The sequence below is a fragment of the Chamaea fasciata genome, unplaced genomic scaffold, assembly GCF_029207755.1.
Source record: "Chamaea fasciata isolate MVZ Bird 193981 ecotype frontalis unplaced genomic scaffold, bChaFas1.0.hap1 SCAF_12, whole genome shotgun sequence".
Taxonomy (NCBI): domain Eukaryota; kingdom Metazoa; phylum Chordata; class Aves; order Passeriformes; family Sylviidae; genus Chamaea; species Chamaea fasciata.
In genome coordinates, this window is record NW_027094097.1 from 13,827,136 (window position 1) to 13,845,313 (window position 18,178).

The window sequence follows — 18,178 nt, forward strand, 5'->3', positions numbered from 1 at the left end:
GGGCGCGGGGGCCGCGGGGCTTGGCCCGGCCCGGCGCGGCGCGGACCCGCCGCGGGGATGTTTTTCCCGGCCGCTGTTGTGTCGGCAGCCCCCCGATGCCGCTGAAGGCCGGGAGGAGGAAGGAGGCAGAGGCGGCGACCGGGATGGAGCAGCCGGCGGCGGCGGCGCGGAGGGGCCGGGGGCCGGGCCGGGCGCACGGGAGGTAGCGCGGAGCGGAGCAGGTGAGCGGGGGGACAGCGGCGGGGATGGGGCTCGGGGCTGTGCCGGGGCCGCGGAGCTGCGGGACTGAGCATCACCCCCATCCCCAGCGCTGAGGGCGGCCCCGGCCTCGAACGGCGGCTGCGGGGTGACTTTGGGGGGTGACAGCCGCCGCTGGGCCAGGTGTGCGCGGGCGCTGAGGGCCTGTCTGTCCGTGTGTGTGTCCGTGTGTCTGTCCGTGTGTGTCCGTGTCTGTGTGCGAGCGGCTCGCCCCGTTCCAATGCAGCGATCTCCCCCTGCCGGGCTCCCGGCGCTGCCCAGGAACGATCCCGCATCCCTGCGAGTCACTGCGCCCCGGGTGATGCGGGCTGGGAGACATCCCAACCTCAGAGGCTGCCGGTGAGGCTGCGCTTCAGTCCCACAGAAATAGAGACAGGTCTCTGCTCTGCAGAACGCGGCTGGAAATAAACAGCACCAGGTGATGCCGTGCCCAAGCACTGGAGTTTTACCAACCAGTCCTTAAGGCATTTTAGTGGGTTTCTCCCGACACCCGTGGGGCTGGGTTTGCAATTTAATAAAAACTACATTCCTGATGAAAAGTATCACATTTTTGTTTCTTTTAAAGTTCGCAGGGGATGATGATTGGTTGTTTGACATCAGTGTTGTCCATGGCTGAGCAGTAGGAACCTCATTACCACACGGTTACTGCGTGTTGTCAGACATCTGGAGGGACAAGAGCCCTGGCTGCCGGGGACCCTTTAGTGCCACCAAGGCCCAGCCCTGCCCGCAGCTCCTCCAGCTGCATCCCCGTCCCCGGGTGACGTGAGGCTCCCCGAGCTCCGGGGCCCTGCACGGCCACTGCTGCAGTGCCTCTCTGATCCGATGAGGTCATAGGGAACAGGGAAAGATTTCTGAAGTCAGTACAAGTGTAGGACACTGGGTGAATCACGCTCGGTATCTGTAGGCTGCAGGCTCTAGATGATAATATAATCACACATTAATACTTCTGGGGTTTATATAGATTTTCTTTGCTTTTTAGGAGCACTTTCATTTTTTCAAAAGCCTTAATGCTGACCATTATCTGCTCATAAATATATTTTTTGTAGTCTGCATTTATCATCCACTGGCACTTGCTGCTGTTTATACCTGTAACACTGCTGCTTGTCCTTGTCCTTGTCCTTGCCCCTTCAATCCCTGATCCTCAGCTCCTGATGATTCCTAGGGCAGAGGTGGGTGACTCCAATGTCATCCCCTTAGGAGGAGAGAACCTCATCCTTGAGCAGGCCTCCGTGGCCCAGTGGCTGGAGCGTTAATTCTCTTAATTAGGGACTTCGTGCCTCACACTTTTCAGTGCCAGATCCAAACATCAGAAATGCACATTTTCCTTGTGGGACCAAACCTCTTCTCTTCCTCGTCTTTCTCACCTTTTCATGGATTTTTTTTTTTTTTAATGAATGGAGGAATAAGTATTGTGCTCAGTTTCATCAGGCTGTAACTGGAGTGAAGAAATCGCCTACTTTTTTTGACTTTGGTGAGCTCTGATTTGCTTTTCATATTGCACTTCTGAGACCTCCAGAACACATCCTGCATTCTGTCAGGGAGATGTCACTGGCTTGGCAGAAATACCTGTTCATGTCACAGGAGTCCTTGGAGAGGAAGTACAAGAGAAAGTGAGGACTTCTGGACCTCCTCAAAAAAACATCTGCAGCAGGCATGAAGTCCTGGGAGTCTGGAGTGACCTTCAGCTGTCTAGACAGTTCTGCAAGGTTCAGGAAGGGTTTCAGAATATTTGGAGGGAGCCAACAGGATGGGTCTGCACAGCCATGTGCCCCCAGGAGCATTGTCTCTATCTTAAAATACACCCCTGCAAGTGCCTTGTCCCTGTGTCTCTTTGCATCTCCCCCACTTTTTGCTTCGTCTCCAATCTTCCAATATGCCTGTCCCCAGTCCTGCTTCACCATCCCTGTCTTTTCTGTGCAGAAGCAGAGAAAGGGATGGAAAGAACAATGCTCTCCTTCAGGAAGAGGCTGCCCTGAATTTTTAGGTCACAGTTAGCATTGGGGTTTTGTCAATTTTCAGGTCACATTTAGCATTGGGGTTGTCAATTTATAGGTCACAGTTAGCATTGGGGTTGTCAGTTTACAGATCACATTTGGCATTGGGGTTGTCAATTTACAGATCACGGGATTGGGGTTGTCAATTTACAAGTCACAGTTAGCATTGGGGCTGGCAGCAAAGTGGGATTTCACTCAGACAGTCGAGGGTCTTTACCCAGCTCCTCATGGTCACAAGAGCTGCAGGAGAGACCAAAGCTGGCAAAAACACTTTCCATCTCCAGACTCCATAATCAATAGATGAGTGCAAGCCCATCATCCCCTCTGATTTCCTGGGCTGTCCCAGGAGCTGGCTGGGTCACTAGAGCCATGGTCTGCAGTGGAGGCAGCAGAGACTGAGGCAGGTGGAGGTGCTGGCGCCAGGCAGCCGTGGCACACTCCCCTGCTGTCACACACTGTGCACATCATCCTCTGCCACCACCTGGGACACGTGTCCAAGCTGGGCTGTCCTTGGTGAGAGCAGATGGAGCCTGGACACACAGCCAACCCTCTGCTGTCCCGGGGATAACCTCTGCAGGATACCCGGGAGTGCTGGCTTAGCAAAGGGCTTTTTCCCTTGCAGTGTTGCGAAGGGACCATTGCACTGAAACGGGACCCGATGGGTCTGTGTAGTGTCTTTGCTCTGATTTCTCCCTGAGGCAGGGAAAGCCTGCTGCTCACCAGAGGGGGTTCTGGTGAGCCTCCTGGGCCGTGATGAATGAGGTAAAGTCCCACAGAAGCAGGGAAAGCCCCACTGGGGAGGTGAATACAAGGTCAGGTAGTGCCATGCCAGGTAAGCAAGAGGAGATGGTGATGGGGATTCTGGCCGCACCCACTGCAGAGTTAATCACCTCGGTCCGAACCAACCACTGCGTTCCCTGCAGCCAGTGCCCCTGGCACGGGTATCCAAGTCTGCCCAGGCCCTGCCAGTACCGTCCCTGACCCGGCTGGAACAGCCCCGAGGGGTCCTGTCCGTGCATCCCGGGGCAGGGAACAGCCCCGAGCTCCCGGGATGTGTCCGAGCATCCCGGGACTAGGAACAGCCCCGAGCTCCCGGTGCTGTCCGTTCATCCCGGGGCAGGGAACAGCCCCGAGCTCCCAGGATGTGTCCGAGCATCCCCTGCCCGGCGCTGGTCCTCTCCCTCTCCCGCCGGGGGATCCCCGCCCCGCCCCGGCGCCTCCCCCGCCGCTCCGGGCCCCGCTCCGGTCCCGCCCCGCTCGGGTCCCGCCCCGCCGGCATTTCCTGCCCCGGGTGCGGGCCGAGGGGGCGGCTGCAGCCTCCAGGAATTTGTCACCGCTTTGTTTTCCCCGCTGTTTTCCGCCCGGGTTTTTGTCCCCGTGGCCGATGTAGCTGCCGGAGCAGGGCCGGGGCCGGTCGGTGACCGCGGCCGGGGAGCTCCGGCCGGCCCCGGGCAGCGCTCGGCGCTCCCCGGGCAAACCTGCACCGATTCCGGAGCGACCGCTGGACTGGGCTGTGCCCAACTTGTTGACACAACCGACCTTTGACAACACCAGGGAACAGCACCGAGGAGGGAAATTTATTTTTTTTTTTAACCCGGACATTTCCAAGGTGCAGCTCGGCACGTGGCGGTGCGGGAATTGCGCTCCCCGTTCGGCACCAGATGCGTGTGAGCGCTCAGGAGGGGCTGGCGAGCTGCTGAACATCTCCCTGTGCCTTTGTTGCAGGAGTGCTGCGGATCGGGCGGTCATGGAGGGAACCCGGCAGAGCAGGATCTGCCGCCCGCACAAGATAAGTGAATCCTCGAAGGTTCGTACGGTTTGTGTCGCCTATCATTAAAAAAAAAAAAAAAAAAATCCCGCTACGGAAGGATGGTGGGGGTAGAGGGTCTCCTTTGGGCGGGCTGGTTTGGGGGAATGTGAGTGTTCGGAGCTTTTAAAAAAGAGGGATGGAAATGGTGGTTTACCTGCTCAAGTATTTTTGGTAGAAGTTGCTGCCTAGTGATTAAGGGGAAAAAAAGGAAAAGCAGCAGCAAATGGGCATCTGCTCATCATGACTCATAACTCAGAAACCCACATCGCTGCAGCACAGTAGTTTCTCTGTACTAAAAATTCAGTTATGGAATGTGATGTGTTTGTTTTTTATGCTGATCCATCTCGTAAAATCCAAGCTCGTTGCAAAAGCAAAGCTGGGATTACTCTTTACTTTCAGTCTTGGTTTTGTACAATCTGGGAGTCTTGATCCTGCAAACTGCGGTTACCCCAGTGAGCTCACAGAACCTGGGTTGCTTTCTTAGGCTTGTGGGACTCGTTTTCTTTGTGTCAAATCTCTGCCTGCACAAATACATTGTTTTTATTTGTGAATTCACGGAAATCCATCTCAGGCAGCTCTTAATGCAGGTCCTCAGGATGATTTATAAGATGTTAATAACAGCTGTAATTATTATGTTCACTTTGTTTCATGCCAGTGCAAGCTGCTTTTGTGCTGTGGTTACAGGAACTGCAGAACAGGTACCTTGTAATGCCAGAAAAAAAGCTGGAAAAGAGAAACTTTTCATAGCCTTCATCTGTCTTACCAGAGCTGAATGAGCCAGAACTCATTTTCTTTTGCACCATTGATGAGCAGCAGTGCTGCATTAACAGTCTGAGGGAAATTAGATCTTTGAATCCAAGAGAAGCTGAAATTCTGCTCTAACACAATTGATGAAAGATAAATAGGACTAATTTTTAAATGCATCCCTACCAATATAATCTTTCCTCCAGTGCCGATCCTGTCTGCCACTTAAATGGTTTCGTCTGAATGTAATGATAATTCATCACATTAAAAATGAATTAACTTGACAGCATTGTTTTATTTGCTTGCTTAGACGGCAGCTGTCACTATCTGTTAAACTGAGAGTTACTGGATAATGCTGAGGCTGTTCTACAGAATATAAATAGCTTGAGAAAGGTGTTCAAGTTCAGCATGAAATCAGCTTTGGTTTTGAAATGTGCAGCTCTCAGCTCCTGTGTGTTGCTCCCTGAACAAATGAACTCTCCGAGTGGCTGAAATGTGTTGCTGTGTACCAAGTGCAGTGTGGAGCGGGGTTGGTGGCTGGTTCCTGTAGCAGCAGCAGTTCCACATGGCAACAAGGATTTCAGGAGTGCGAGTTGCCAGGCGTATCTGAGGGCAGGATTACGCTGCTGACTCAACATCCAGCTCAGCACAGAGGGATCTCTGGCAAATCTTATATTCCGCTGTAATCTTGTTATGCATGATGGTGGTATTAGGGAATATTAGAGAGAAATGATCAGCCAGTTCCCGGGGATGAGAGGAAGGGAGGATGGGGTTGGTTCAATCCAAGGATTTGGTTCAATCCAAGGATTTGGTTCAATCCTCTCCCCCGTGAGTCAGATTGGGGAGAGGGTGCTGCAAGTTGTTATTTCTTGTCTGTTCGTCTGCCACCATCAACTACCCCTGATTACAGCTGCCACAAAAGTGTGGTTTATCCTTTGCTATATTTCTTCTTCTCCCCTTCCCTTCAACCCCCTGGTTTCTGCTTGGGCTCCTGTACAATATCAGCTTTTCCCAACCTCCGGAAAGTGCAGATAAAAAGCTTTACAGTCCTTAAACCCCCCTTTTTTTTTTCCTGTTACAGATCTCTGGCAGTTTTATTCCTCAGTGGAAGCCACTGTTGTCTATGCCACAGATCCCTTTTTAAGTTCAGAGGTGTGATGAGGATTAGGCAAATTAAAGAGTTTTGATCCAGAAACCTTTTAATTATTGAAGCCTCTTCCCTTAGACTGGTTTAACTCTGCACACTTGAATGTTCAGAGCCATTCCAACAGCGGGATTTTTTGGCAGCTTGGGCTCCATTGTTTAAAAAAGAACAGAAGGAAATCAAGAGAATCTGCTGGGATGTCACACTAGGAGCAGCACATTTGGTTGTTAATTTGAGTCTCAAAAAGCCCTCTTGGCTCTAAGAATCAAACCCTTTCCACCCAGGTGGGTGCAGAGAGTCCCTCTGTGGTTTAACCAAGCCAGTAATGGATTTTCCAGGCGGCTGTGATCATGTGCTCTCTGCTGAGGCAGCCAGGAGAGCCACAGGTAATTAGGATTTCTAGGAGAAGCCACAGTTTGGTGGGGAAGGGAAGGGGGAGCGTCTGGAAGGCTTGAAGAGACCTCAGGTCACCCGTGTGACCTGTTCAGGTGTCACCTCTGGGAATGCAGCCTGGGGGGTTAGGACAGGGCAAGACTCAGGCAGGTAGGAATGTTCAGAGCTGGCTTAGGTAGGACGCAGGGATGTGCTTCCATTCCACCCCTTTTCACTCTTACAAGTTCTCACAGGCTCTGCCTGGGTTGGATTTGGTAATTAAACTATTTGGTTATTTGCATTTACCTTAACCCGGCTTTTATTAAGAGACATCACAAGGTACCTGACTGTGCCATCACACATTTAATTCCCCCTCAGGGTGGTCCTAAAACTTCACTTGACGTTCTGGACTGACCAGCAGTGTTCAGTTCATGTTCTGCAGGACATTCGAGGGCTAACAGAATATTTCCATCTTGGTTCATCCTGGGGCTGGTGATGTGAGTCTGTGAGAAAAGAGGCAAATGCTGGTCGCCTCTAAAGCTCAGTGACACGTCCAGAGTTGGTGGTTGGAATGTGAGGAGCAGAGGGATCCCAGGAAGGCACTTAATGGGTGTGTCCTGTGGACATTTTCCCTTTTCTTTAAAAGGAAAAATATCTGCTCCTATTCATTTGAACAAAACCCACCTCAGCTTTTGGAAGCTGAGAAGCCTTGTGGGAATCAGCTCTCCACATGTGTGGCTTTGCACAGCTATTACTTCTGAGTGCAGTGTGTGTGCCTGGAATAATGTGGGAAGAAAGAGAGGGATTTTACCCTAACAAGCTTAGAAATGCAGAGCTCTGGAAAGATTTAAGAGGGGGTAGCTGTCAAGCAAGCAGTAACCCAAACAATACATGGGCTGAATGAAAATTCAGAGTGCTGCTGCACTGTGTGTGTCTCCCACTCCAAATGCTCTGTGAGTGGCTTATCTGGGAGAACTCTGTAAGGAGTCATTTGGGGGACAAGGAAGAAAGGAAATGTCAGCAAGATGTCTCCGAGACAATGAGTGGAAGAGTTTCAGAAAATTGTGCCTGCATAACTCCTCAGGGAGGAGGTTTCAGTGCAGCCTTGTGGGGGAAGGAAGGGTAAATTATAAAAGAAGGGGAGTAGGAAGCAGTAAAAGTTTCCATAGGACTTTCAAAGTGAAGGTGAGGAGCTCAGGCTCGCACTGTGTCACTCACCAACTGCCTCGTCAGAATTTATTAGAAATGTGAACGTGCAACAGAAAAAAGGTGTCTCTGACTTAGGTAGGGCTGCCCTTAGTGGGAAAACGCATTCCACTCTGGAGCTGATCTTGGTGAAAGTGCCGCCTGCCTGACACTGGTTTTGTTTTCCAGGTGTACAGGTGGGATGACCACTCCAGTCTGGTCCTGCAGAGTCTGAACGAGCAGAGGCACCGAGGCCTCTTCTGTGACATTGTGCTGGTGGTGGATGAGCAGAGAGTCCCGGCCCACAGGAACCTCCTGGCCGTGTGCAGTGACTACTTCAACTCCATGTTCACCATCGGCATGAGGGAGGCCCACCAGAAGGAGGTGGAGCTTTTTGGAGCCTCCTACATCGGTCTCAAGGCCGTGGTGGATTTCCTGTACGGCAGCGAGCTGTCTCTGGATGGAGGGAACATCGACTACGTGCTCGAGACCGCTCACCTGCTGCAGATCTGGAAGGTGGTCGACTTCTGCTGCGAGTATCTGGAGAACGAAGTCAGCGAGGAGAACTACCTGTACCTGCAGGAGCTGGCCTCCATCTACAACCTGAAGCGCCTTGACTCCTACATCGACTCCTTCATCCTGCAGAACTTCGGCACGCTCTCCTTCACCCCGGACTTCCTGCAGAACGTCTCCCTGCAGAAGCTGTGCCAGTACCTGGACAGCAGCGACGTGCAGCAGGAGTGCGAGCACGACCTGCTGCAGGCCGCCCTGCAGTGGCTGACGCAGTACCCGGAGCGGGAGAACGAGGCTTACCAAGTGCTGGACAACATCCACTTCCCCCTGATCCCCAAGAGCGACCTCCTGCACCGGGTGAAGCCCGCCGTGTGCTCGCTGCTGCCCAAGGAGGCCAACTGCGAGGGCTTCATCGAGGAGGCCGTCAACTACCACAACAACGTGACGGCGCAGCCGGTGCTGCAGACCAAGCGCACGGCCCTGCGCACCTGCGAGGAGCGGCTGCTCTTCGTGGGCGGGGAGGTGTCGGAGCGCTGCCTGGAGCTCTGCGATGACACCTGCTTCCTGGACACCGGGAAGGGGCAGTGGGTGGCGGAAACGCCCTTGCCGGCCAGGAGGAGTCACCACTGCGTCGCGGTCTTGGGAGGCTTCATCTTCATAGCCGGGGGCAGCTTTTCCCGGGACAATGGAGGGGATGCGGCGTCAAATCTCCTATATAGGTATGATCCCCGCTGTAACCAGTGGATAAAGGTGAGACTTGAGCTGTATTATTTCTCTGTTCAAAGTCCTTTACGTTTAGAGTGTTTTTCTCCTTTTCTGGTGGAAGGACAGGGCTTGTTAGTCAACACGGCAGTGCTTCCGAATGAAAAGTCAAGTTAGTTAAGCTGGAGCAGCTAATGGAGTCCTTTGTGGGAATGCTTAAATTGCACAAAGAGCAAAAGAGTTTGGGGCAGATATTCAGCTTCATTTGGGATTTGGGCATGTCAGCTGAGAAATTCCTGGTCAGCATCCACCTGCAATTCTTTAGATAACTTCTGGGAGTAATGCTGGAATGGACTTAAGGGGATTGCTTGGTTCATCTTCCTCAAGCAATAGTACATATAAATCAAAAATGGTGTGATGTAAAAAGGAAATGTCTGTGACAATCGTCAAGTGTTTCTGTGCTAAATGTCCTTTAGAACAAGCCCTTTGCTCCCAGTCTTGCCACAAAACCCCTCATCTGTGTAGGTCACTGCATCAGGCATTCCTTGTTCCTATATGGACCAATCATGGTTCCTATATGGGCCAGTTATGGTTTTTATATGAACCAACCATGATTCCTCTGTGGATCACTCATCCTGGATGGTTCACTTGTGGTTTTCAGTGATTCCAATACCTGTTTCTTGCAGAGTTTGGGAAGGAGTTCCTATAAACACAAACGTTTATAGAGTAACCTGTCTCTTAGATGTTTCCTGTTTTCCCCTTGTTTGAAAATGGATGCTACTGCAGAAAAACAAGTGTTGTATGGATATAATGGTCAAAACCAGAATCTCTCCTTACCAACTAAAGGGGAAGGAGCAACTGCCCCATCCTCAGACATGGATAGCCCTTCAGTCCCTTGCTCACCAGACACTGGACGATGCCAGCAGGTTATTTTCTTTGCCAGGTTGCCTCCATGAGACAGCGACGAGTAGATTTCTACCTGGGAGCGATCACTGACATGCTGGTGGCTGTTGGTGGCAGGAATGAGAACGGGGCCCTGTCTTCAGTTGAGACCTACAGCCCTCAGAAGGACTCCTGGACCTACATAGCAGGACTGCCCAGGTAACTGAGCTCCTTGGTAGATCCCCTGTGTTTGAAGAGTGGCACTAAAGGGAGCTTGTGTGATTGTAACTGATGAATGGGAACCTGGAAGGGAGGGAAGGGGATGTAAAACCACTGTGGCATCAGCCATATCAAACCACAGCAGCAGCTGGGATCCGAGCAGGCAGTGTGCCTCGTGTCAGTGAGGTTTTAAATTTCATCCCAAGGTGCATCTGGAGGATGGGAGGGAGAGCTCTGATCATTTCATTCTACAGTTCTTACAAAGCTTTTCCTGAGGCCACTTGGAGTTGAATGTTTTCAGAAGCACTTTTCACATCTTGGTCGAAGGGGTTTGTCATTTCTTTGACCTTACTTTGTCCCCTTGGTGTGATGGTTTTCCTCGTGGGGTGTTGCTCTGTGTTTGGCTGCTCAGGTTGGCTGTCACAGCTAAACACATTTACCTGTGTTGGGAACACAGAACCCTGGCAAATGTGAGCTCTCTCTCTCTCTCACTGTCTGAGTTAACACTTGGCTGCTCTGCTTTTGAGAGGTTTAAGCCCTGCAGCTCTTGTGGTAACAACAGGACATTGCTGTGTCTCGAATCAACGAATCAACGTCAGAGCAGTGACTTTGGAAGGACAGCAGGGCTGTATTTCATTTGCTGACAGTGACTCAGATTCAGTGCTGTTTCACATTTGTGGGAATCACGGGGACACTGGCTGTCTGGATGGTGTTTCCATGATGTCTGAAGCCTCAGCAGCAGTGCTGGCTTTCCCCATGGCATCACAGAGCAGGTTCCTGCAGTTTGGTTTGAGAGTCCAGGGTTTTTCCCTGGTCCCTGAGCTGCAGAGCTGCAGAGCCAGAGGCAGCCAGTGAAGGCACAGAAGCCTGTTGCCCAATTCTATTTTGGGCAGGTGCTGCAATGCAAGGCTGATCCAGGCTAACAGCTGGGCTCGAGTGCTCTTCACAAGCAGGATGCTTTTTTATTTCTGCTCACATAGGCAGATCCAGCAGTTGGGGCTAAACACCACAGCCCTTCCTGGGAAGCTGTGTAGGTCCTAAATCCTTCTGTTAACTGGGGTCACCTGTAGGGTGTATCCTGTACGGATATTTTTACTCATAAATGGTCCTGGGGAAGTTCACACAGTTGGTTTAATCCGCCCAGGCTCCCAAAAGGGGCAGTTTGTCTGCGTATTCCAACTGCTACCTATGTGCTGGCTTTGGGAATTCTGCAGCTGTAGCATTTAAAGTGAACTTTGACTTGTGGGTGTTAATTTTTTATTGGATTGCCTGGCTGGCCTGCTTGGATGAGGCAAAAGTCCCCCCTTGGGGGACAGACCCCTCTTACACTGCAGGAAGTGGGACAAATTATTCTTGCACACAAATAAATGATTCTGCATCCTCTCCTCCTGTTGCTCTGTCCCTGTGTCAGCTCAGCTGTGTGGTGAACTAGACAGCTTCCCACTTTTCCTTGCAGCTGCTGTCTTGCACGTTTAAGTGTCTTCAGTTAGATCTGAGTGGACTCTTGGCGCCTTTGGATTTTTTGTGTTTTCAGCCCTTTTTTCCCATTTGGTGCTGGGCAGTGAATTGTTTGTGTGTTTCTGCACGGAAGAAATAAAGCAAAAAGAAGTTTGTGAAGGTTGCAAAAGGCCAGGCTCAGAAGTGAGAAACAGGAACCTTTCTGACACACAACCACTGTTTGAGCTGGGTGAGCAGTGCAGATTTGGGGCTGCTGGAAAGGGTCTGGGCAGCCTTTCCTTGAGGTACTTCAGGTGGAGCTGTTGGAGCAAGTCTAGAGGAGGCACCAGGATGATCAGAGGGATGGAACACCTCTCCTAAGAGGACAGGCTGAGAGAATTGGGATTGTTCAATCTGGAAGAGAGAAGCTTCAGGATGACCTAACTGTGGCACTCCAGTGCCTGAAGGGAGCCCCCAGGAAAGATGGAGAGAGACATTTTACAAGAGCCTGGAGTGGCAGGACAAGGGGGAATGGCTTCCCACAGGCAGAGGGCAAGGTTAGATCAGATACTAGAAAAAAATTCTTTTCTGTGAGATGGTGATGAACAGGTTGTCCAGAGAAGCTCTGGCTGCCCCATCCCTGTGAGTCTGTGATTTACTGGCAATGAAGGAAGGATGGGAGAGGATTCTGTGATGCATTCAGGACTAAAAGCATTCTAGCTACAGTTCCTGCTGCCTGCTCCAGTCTTCCCTTCAACTCACTCCTCAGCTGATCTCTTTTTTCCTCCTCACCACATGGTTTTGTTCCTCAAACAGATTTAAGTTCTTGTTTCACTCAAATAACATCTCCCCCAGCCCTATTCTAGCAGCAAGACTTTTCTTGTAGAGGAAACCAGAAGCTCCAGTCCTCTGCTTCCTGACTGCCTGCTCAGGCAATGTATCCCAACAAAACTGCCTCTTTTCCTGTGTTTTTCTGTCTTCTCCCCTCTGAAGAGACCACGTGCAGGTGTTTTGGTCCTCTTGGGAGCCTGACCACCAGAGCAGGCTTTTTGGTGCCATTCCTGACTGCCCCAAGCCAGCAATTGCCTGGAATCCTGTTCCCTGGAGTGACAGGCTCATGTTGAGGTCATTCTGGGGTGTGAGCTTGTGTTGTTCCACTCGAGCTGTGTGGGGTGGGACTCTCAGAGGTTGTTTGTTAAAGCTTCTATGCTGAACATGCAGAAAATGGGTTTGTTTTTTTGCTTCCCATGGGTTAGAGCTTGCCACGTGTGTGGAGATTTGCGGGGGAAAGGCAGTGGTTGTGTCCTTGAGCACACATGCCAGTGCCAAATCCCATGTCCACGCTGCTCTTCGCAGTCTGGCTCCTCTAAAGAAGAACTTTACAGGCTCTCCTTTATCTCCACTTACCCCCGTCTCCTTCCCACCCTATATGGTCAAAACAACACGTTGTTTTCCCTAAGCACTCTCTTGGAAGGAGTGTGCTGTTTTGACTGAACTAAGGCTGTCTTGCCGGAGAAGCAAACAGCCTCTTGGGGCAGATGCTTCACGGGGAAAACTTCAGCCAAGTTGTCTAAAGGGTGGACCTGGTCCAAGCCTGCTACAAGGGAATTCATTTTGCCTGACGCTCATTAGGGTCCTTGGTTGTGGGATACCTTTCCCTTTCTTCAGAGAGGTCTTCTATTTTTTGCCCCTTTTCCCAGAAACTGGGAGCAGTTTCTGTCATAGTTTCTAGCCCGGCAGGGAGCAGTGGTGGCTGACGAGCTTGGCAGAGCAGGAGGTGGGGCAGCCTGTTCTCACCCTGAGCAGACCATGAAAAGGCCTGCTGCAGACAGCAGCGAAATTAATTGAGTGGCCCTAGGTTAAAGTTTGGCAGAACAACTGAAAGCTGGTGTGTGAGGAGCTGTGTTGGAACAGGTTGGGGAGCGATGGTATCTGCTCTGCCGGTTGGGTCATGAATGATCTCGCAGGGCTGCAACAGGTGGACAGCGAGATTCAGAGCAACCACAACTCACCTGGACTTTGGTTGGAGTAGGGGATTCCCAAAGCTTTAGTGAGTTATGTGTTCTGTCTCGGACAGTAAATGGTAGGTTTTCTAACATTTGAATGGTGTTACTGGGTCAGGAACTAATTTTTCTATCTGGGTTAAGGCATTGAAAATCAGCACCAGGCTCCAGCAGATGTTAAAATGAAATCTCCTTTCTCTTAATGCCTCTGCTTTTTTCTGGCCACTCTTGCAGATAACACTGCCAAAACTCTCAATGCTTTCTGTTGGAGGATGTCTGGACCCACTCTATTGATGTGCCCGTTCTGTTACCCATTTAGAAATGCCCCTCTCTCAATCACAGGCCTTGTAGAAAGGATTTGTATTGATTGGTTTCAATTTAGCATCTGTTTCATGCAGTTCCTATGAAAGTGATGCTATTTCGGATGAGCTTTCAGAAGTGAGGCAAAGTGAAACACTTGTGGTGCACTTCAGTGGGAAATTGTCCTATACTGGACAATAACAAATTGATGGTGGGTTTGGTGCTTCAGATCTGATTGTTTCTGTCAAACCACTCTCTCAGCTGTTGCTGTTCCCTGGGCACAGCCATTGACTGAGGCAGAAGAACCAGATCAGTGTTTTTTCTGCAGCTGCCTGTGCTGGGCTGCATGCCTGTGCTTGAGAGACAATGGCTACTGCTTGCTTACCTGCACAGGACTCCAGAGTAGGAGAATATTTAACCATTCACCATTCTCCAAAGGCCATGCAAGTTTTTATTAACTGAGGGTCATTTTTTCCCTGAATGGTGACTGCAGTGAGATTGCCATCAGCAGTGCACTAACGCTGGGGTGGATTTGGTGTCCTTGCACTGTCCTCCTCCTGGCTCCTCCAAACTCCCTGGTACAGCACAGCCTCCAGTTAGCTTGGTTTCATGTGGGTTTCAAGTCTGCTGCAGTTTGAAATGAACTGAACTCAAGCAGTCCATCCCATCCCCAGACTGAGCATTTTTAAACCCATTGCTGTGTGTGTAGAGAAACACAGGCTCTGACACACAGCCCAGGAACCACTGGAGATGGACAGTCCTGGTTCTTGTCTGGAGGAGACCTCAGACAAGGTGGAGCAGCATCTCAGGGCACTTCACCTGCTCTGGTATTTCTATTAGGGGTGAAAGCAGGGGTTCATGTGCTCAAGGTACATCGTGTCCACCAGAAGCACTGAGCATGAATTAACTGCTTCCATTATGAGGCACATTGAGAGCTGTGGAAATTCTGAGTTGCCTTTTTGGATAAAATCCATAACTGTACCAAAGTTCTGTCCTTTTTTCTTCCTGTCTTTTCCCTGAGAGGCCAAGAAGCAGAACAGCTGTGAAGTCACCTCTGCAGGATCTCCCAGGCTGGTGCTTCAGCCCCCGTAGTTGAACAGACTGTCCTGGTCACTCATCATTATCAGCCCAAACGTGTCAGGGATTTTTCTGCTTCTTGTAGCAGGAGCCTATTAAAATACCTGATTCAGACAGGGATCAGAGGTTTCGGTAGGCATCTAAAGTAATAACCACCTTTTAGCTCTTCTCAGAAGCATTGTGCTTTCAGGGTAAACGTGGGGTTTCTTTTCTAGTCCATCTTTTTCCCTTGGCACTCAGGTGTGCGGAAGATGTTCCGATAGCATTTGCGTGGCTCAGAGAAACCATTGGCCTGCGAAATAAAAACAGCTCAGGGTTCTCTCCACACGGAGCTCCAGCATGTTCAGGCATGGTTCAAAGGCTAAAGCAGTGCTAACAGAGCTTTGTCTGCCGTGGAGGTTGCCTTGTCTTGAGTGCCTGACTACAAAGGATGGTGGTAGAGGCTCGTGAGTGCAGCATGATGAGTACATTGCTCTGTGCCCTGTGGGTATTGAATCGTTCAGGTTCCTCGTGAGAACCAATTTGCTGCGGCTGGTGCTGCGTCTTTTGACTCCCCCACCAAAAGAGGAAAAAAAGACGTGTTGGAACGATATGTTCAAAGCTGCTGTTGCTGCATCACCTTGGCTGTCCATTTCTGAGAGCTCAAAGGGGTTTGGTCAGGAATAGCCCAGCATGAAGGTAAGAACAGCCTGGAGATTAAGGTTTGTGGTGGCTTTATTATAGATGATCAAAGGGGGTTTCCCTCTGCCCTCTGGATGCAGCGTGCACGGTGTTGCTTCCACCATCTCATTTTCTCTTACTTCACCATGATCCGTGATGGACTGGGGTCTGCTGCCCTGTCCTGGGGTGACCAAAGAAGTTCCCACCTGTAGGGCAGTGATGGTAGAGCACACAGATGGCTCATGGAAAGGACACTGCCTGTGTTGGGACTGCAGATGAGTGGGGCAGAGAGCGCCTGTGGGTAAGAAATGTGACCTGAAGCTGTGCAAGGGCAAGGCAGCAGCAGTTTTCTTCTCAGTTTCTCTTGGTTTATCCCTACTGGTAAGTCTGAGAGGTGTCATGATTATTTCCCCTTTCTGTCACGAAAACTCTTACTGAGATGTGGATATTTTTCCCTCTCTGGCCCTCTCAGACTGATGCGAGCCAAGCACTGGAGCAGAAAAATGGGAGTGAAGGTCATGCCAGTAGAGCAGGATGGGCTATTTCTGTTGTGTGACACACTCTAGAGGATGCATTAGAAAGTGATTGTCATGCCTTAGTGCTCTGTAGCGACCAGCTATGGAAAGGCTGATTTAAAAGTGGTTGTCAGGCTGTGCACTCTGCAGTGCAGGGTGAGGCCCTGGGAATGAGAGGAGTTACTGGGTAACCACCAGATCAGGGATTCTTCTGCCTTCAGTTACCATTTATTTGCTTCTTTAGCGCAGTCCCTGCTGCATGCTTGTGTGTCTCAACAAAACCCATAAGGACTGTTGCTGTTTGCCTGCCCCAGGTTTACCTATGGCCACGCTGGCACGGTCTACAAGGAATTCGTGTACATTTCGGGAGGCCACGATTACCAGATCGGCCCCTACAGAAAGAACCTGCTGTGCTATGACTACCGCACGGACGTGTGGGAGGAGAAGAGGCCCATGATCACGGCCAGGGGCTGGCACAGCATGTGCACCTTGCAGGACAACATCTACGCCATCGGCGGCAGCGACGACAACATCGAGACCATGGCTCGCTTCGACATCCTCAGCGTGGAGTCCTACAGCCCCCAGTGCAACCAGTGGACCCGAGTGGCCCCTCTGCTGCAAGCCAACAGCGAGTCGGGGGTGGCAGTTTGGGAAGGCAAGATTTACATCCTCGGAGGCTACAGCTGGGAGGAAGCTGTCTTCTCCAAAACTGTCCAGGTCTATGATAAGGAGAAGAATAAGTGGTGCAAAGGGACGGACTTGCCCAAAGCCATTGCCGGAGTGTCCGCATGTGTCTGTGCCCTGAAACCCAAAACAGAGGACAAAAAGAAAAAGATAAAAACAAAGAAACATCAAGATCGGGGAAGATGACCGCTCCTGGATAGCCACCCTTGGATGGTGGACTCCGAAAGAACCTTGTATTTAGACATTTCTATGTAACCTTTATTCTTTTTTCTTTTTAAACAGGGTGGGGAGGGCATCTTCTGAAGCCTCAGAAAATGTACACTTGAATGTGGTTTTTAGATTAAACTCACGTTTAAGGTAAAAACAGCAAAAGAAACCAAAAACTCCCCCTCTTGCTATACAAAGGGTGAGGTGTCCAGAGAGGTTCCTCTGCTCTCCTGAACGTTAAGGCTTAGGCTTTTCCTTCTGTGGTTCATGGCATTTCCACACACATCGTATTATATCGACATTTTAAGGAAGTTTTTGAAAACAACTTTTATACTTTTTTATACCACATTTTGCTAACTCGGTCTCTCGTTTGCCATGTATTATGTTGTTGACTATAGAAGTTGCTGCTCTGTGCTCGTGACCCCGTTGTTGGCGTCAGGAACTCGTCATTTGATGATCTTTGGTCTCTGTGTGGCTTGGCCAGGACGTGGTGCAGCTGTTGGAGCAGCACTGGCATTCCCAGCATTGTCAGGCAGTCAGCTGGAATTGGGACTATTGTCACAATTCCAGCTCCCCCAGAGCCCAGCTCGCCAGCCATGCTCATAAACACGCTTTATTTCAGTGACTGCTGATCTGCTGAGTGGACTTCAAGGGCTTTGGTTTAAAGTTCAGCTGTTGATCTTTGCTGTTATTTTTTTTTTTCTCAGTGCTCCTCTCCCATCTCCCTTTCCATGTATTTCAGATTTGCCTTTTCTTGCATCTGGTGTATGTGCAGGTGATATCCTGCTACCCCTCATTCTTTCATCTTTTTTTTTTTTTTTCCCTCCCCAACTACTCTCCTCAATAATAGGAAAACACTAAGAAAACATTTTTGCACTTAATTTCATTTGAAACGCTGGTAAATCTAAGACCTACTACAAGCACATGTGAATTGAAAGAGGTAACAATAAACTTCCGGAGTGCAAGGAGGTTATAGGCTGATTCTTCAATGCTAAGAAAACTAGTTGGAATTAATTTTCTGAAACTCTTTTGAGGTTTTTTTGGGTTTTTTTAATTAAAAAAAAAAAGCCTCAGGAGTCAGTCGTTCATTTGCATTAATGCATTTATTTTAAAGCCTTTCTATACTGCATGAGGTAATGGTTATTCTTTTTTAGCCTAAAAATAAAATTTAAAAAAAAAAACCACAAAAAAAACAACCAAACAAAAAAACCCAAATGAAACATTTTGGTTATGACAAACTCATTGACAAGTTTTTGGCATTATTTTTTTAAATATCTGAAATCCTTGCTATGTTGACTGACCACTACTTAACTTTTTGGGGACATTTTCATGTGTAAGTAAAGAAGAAAAATTTCAAAGACCTGCTTTTTTTCTGTTACTGGGTTGCTTGTTACTATATCCCCTCTTTTAACGTGTTTATGTATTACATTAATGTCCGGGAACAATAAATCCAGTTTAGAATATTCTATTCA

The 18,178-nt window shown here is 49.9% G+C and overlaps 1 protein-coding gene across 2 annotated transcripts; it reads left to right on the forward strand.

Annotated features, from left to right (window-relative positions):
- Positions 1 to 12: 12 nt before the first annotated feature.
- KLHL36 (kelch like family member 36) lies at positions 13 to 18,178 on the forward strand. 2 transcript variants are annotated; one of them, XM_066194708.1, is made up of 5 exons: positions 13 to 221; positions 3,978 to 4,059; positions 7,697 to 8,770; positions 9,666 to 9,823; positions 16,130 to 18,178. In XM_066194708.1, the coding sequence occupies exons 2-5, from the start codon at positions 4,000 to 4,002 to the stop codon at positions 16,683 to 16,685; spliced, it is 1,848 nt and encodes a 615-aa protein (XP_066050805.1). In that variant the 5' UTR covers positions 13 to 221; positions 3,978 to 3,999; the 3' UTR covers positions 16,686 to 18,178. The 2 variants fall into 2 exon arrangements, with proteins under 2 accessions (XP_066050805.1, XP_066050806.1); XM_066194709.1 differs by lacking the exon at positions 13 to 221 and adding an exon at positions 3,845 to 3,861.

Excerpts from the sequence above, each read along its gene's own strand:
- KLHL36 (XM_066194708.1), top strand. The coding sequence starts at position 4,000 with ATGGAGGGAACCCGGCAGAGCAGGATCTGCCGCCCGCACAAGATAAGT. Across the intron at positions 4,060-7,696 it reads AGATAAGTGAATCCTCGAAG|GTGTACAGGTGGGATGACCA; the intron begins GTTCGTACGGTT and ends TTTGTTTTCCAG. Across the intron at positions 8,771-9,665 it reads GCTGTAACCAGTGGATAAAG|GTTGCCTCCATGAGACAGCG; the intron begins GTGAGACTTGAG and ends TTTCTTTGCCAG.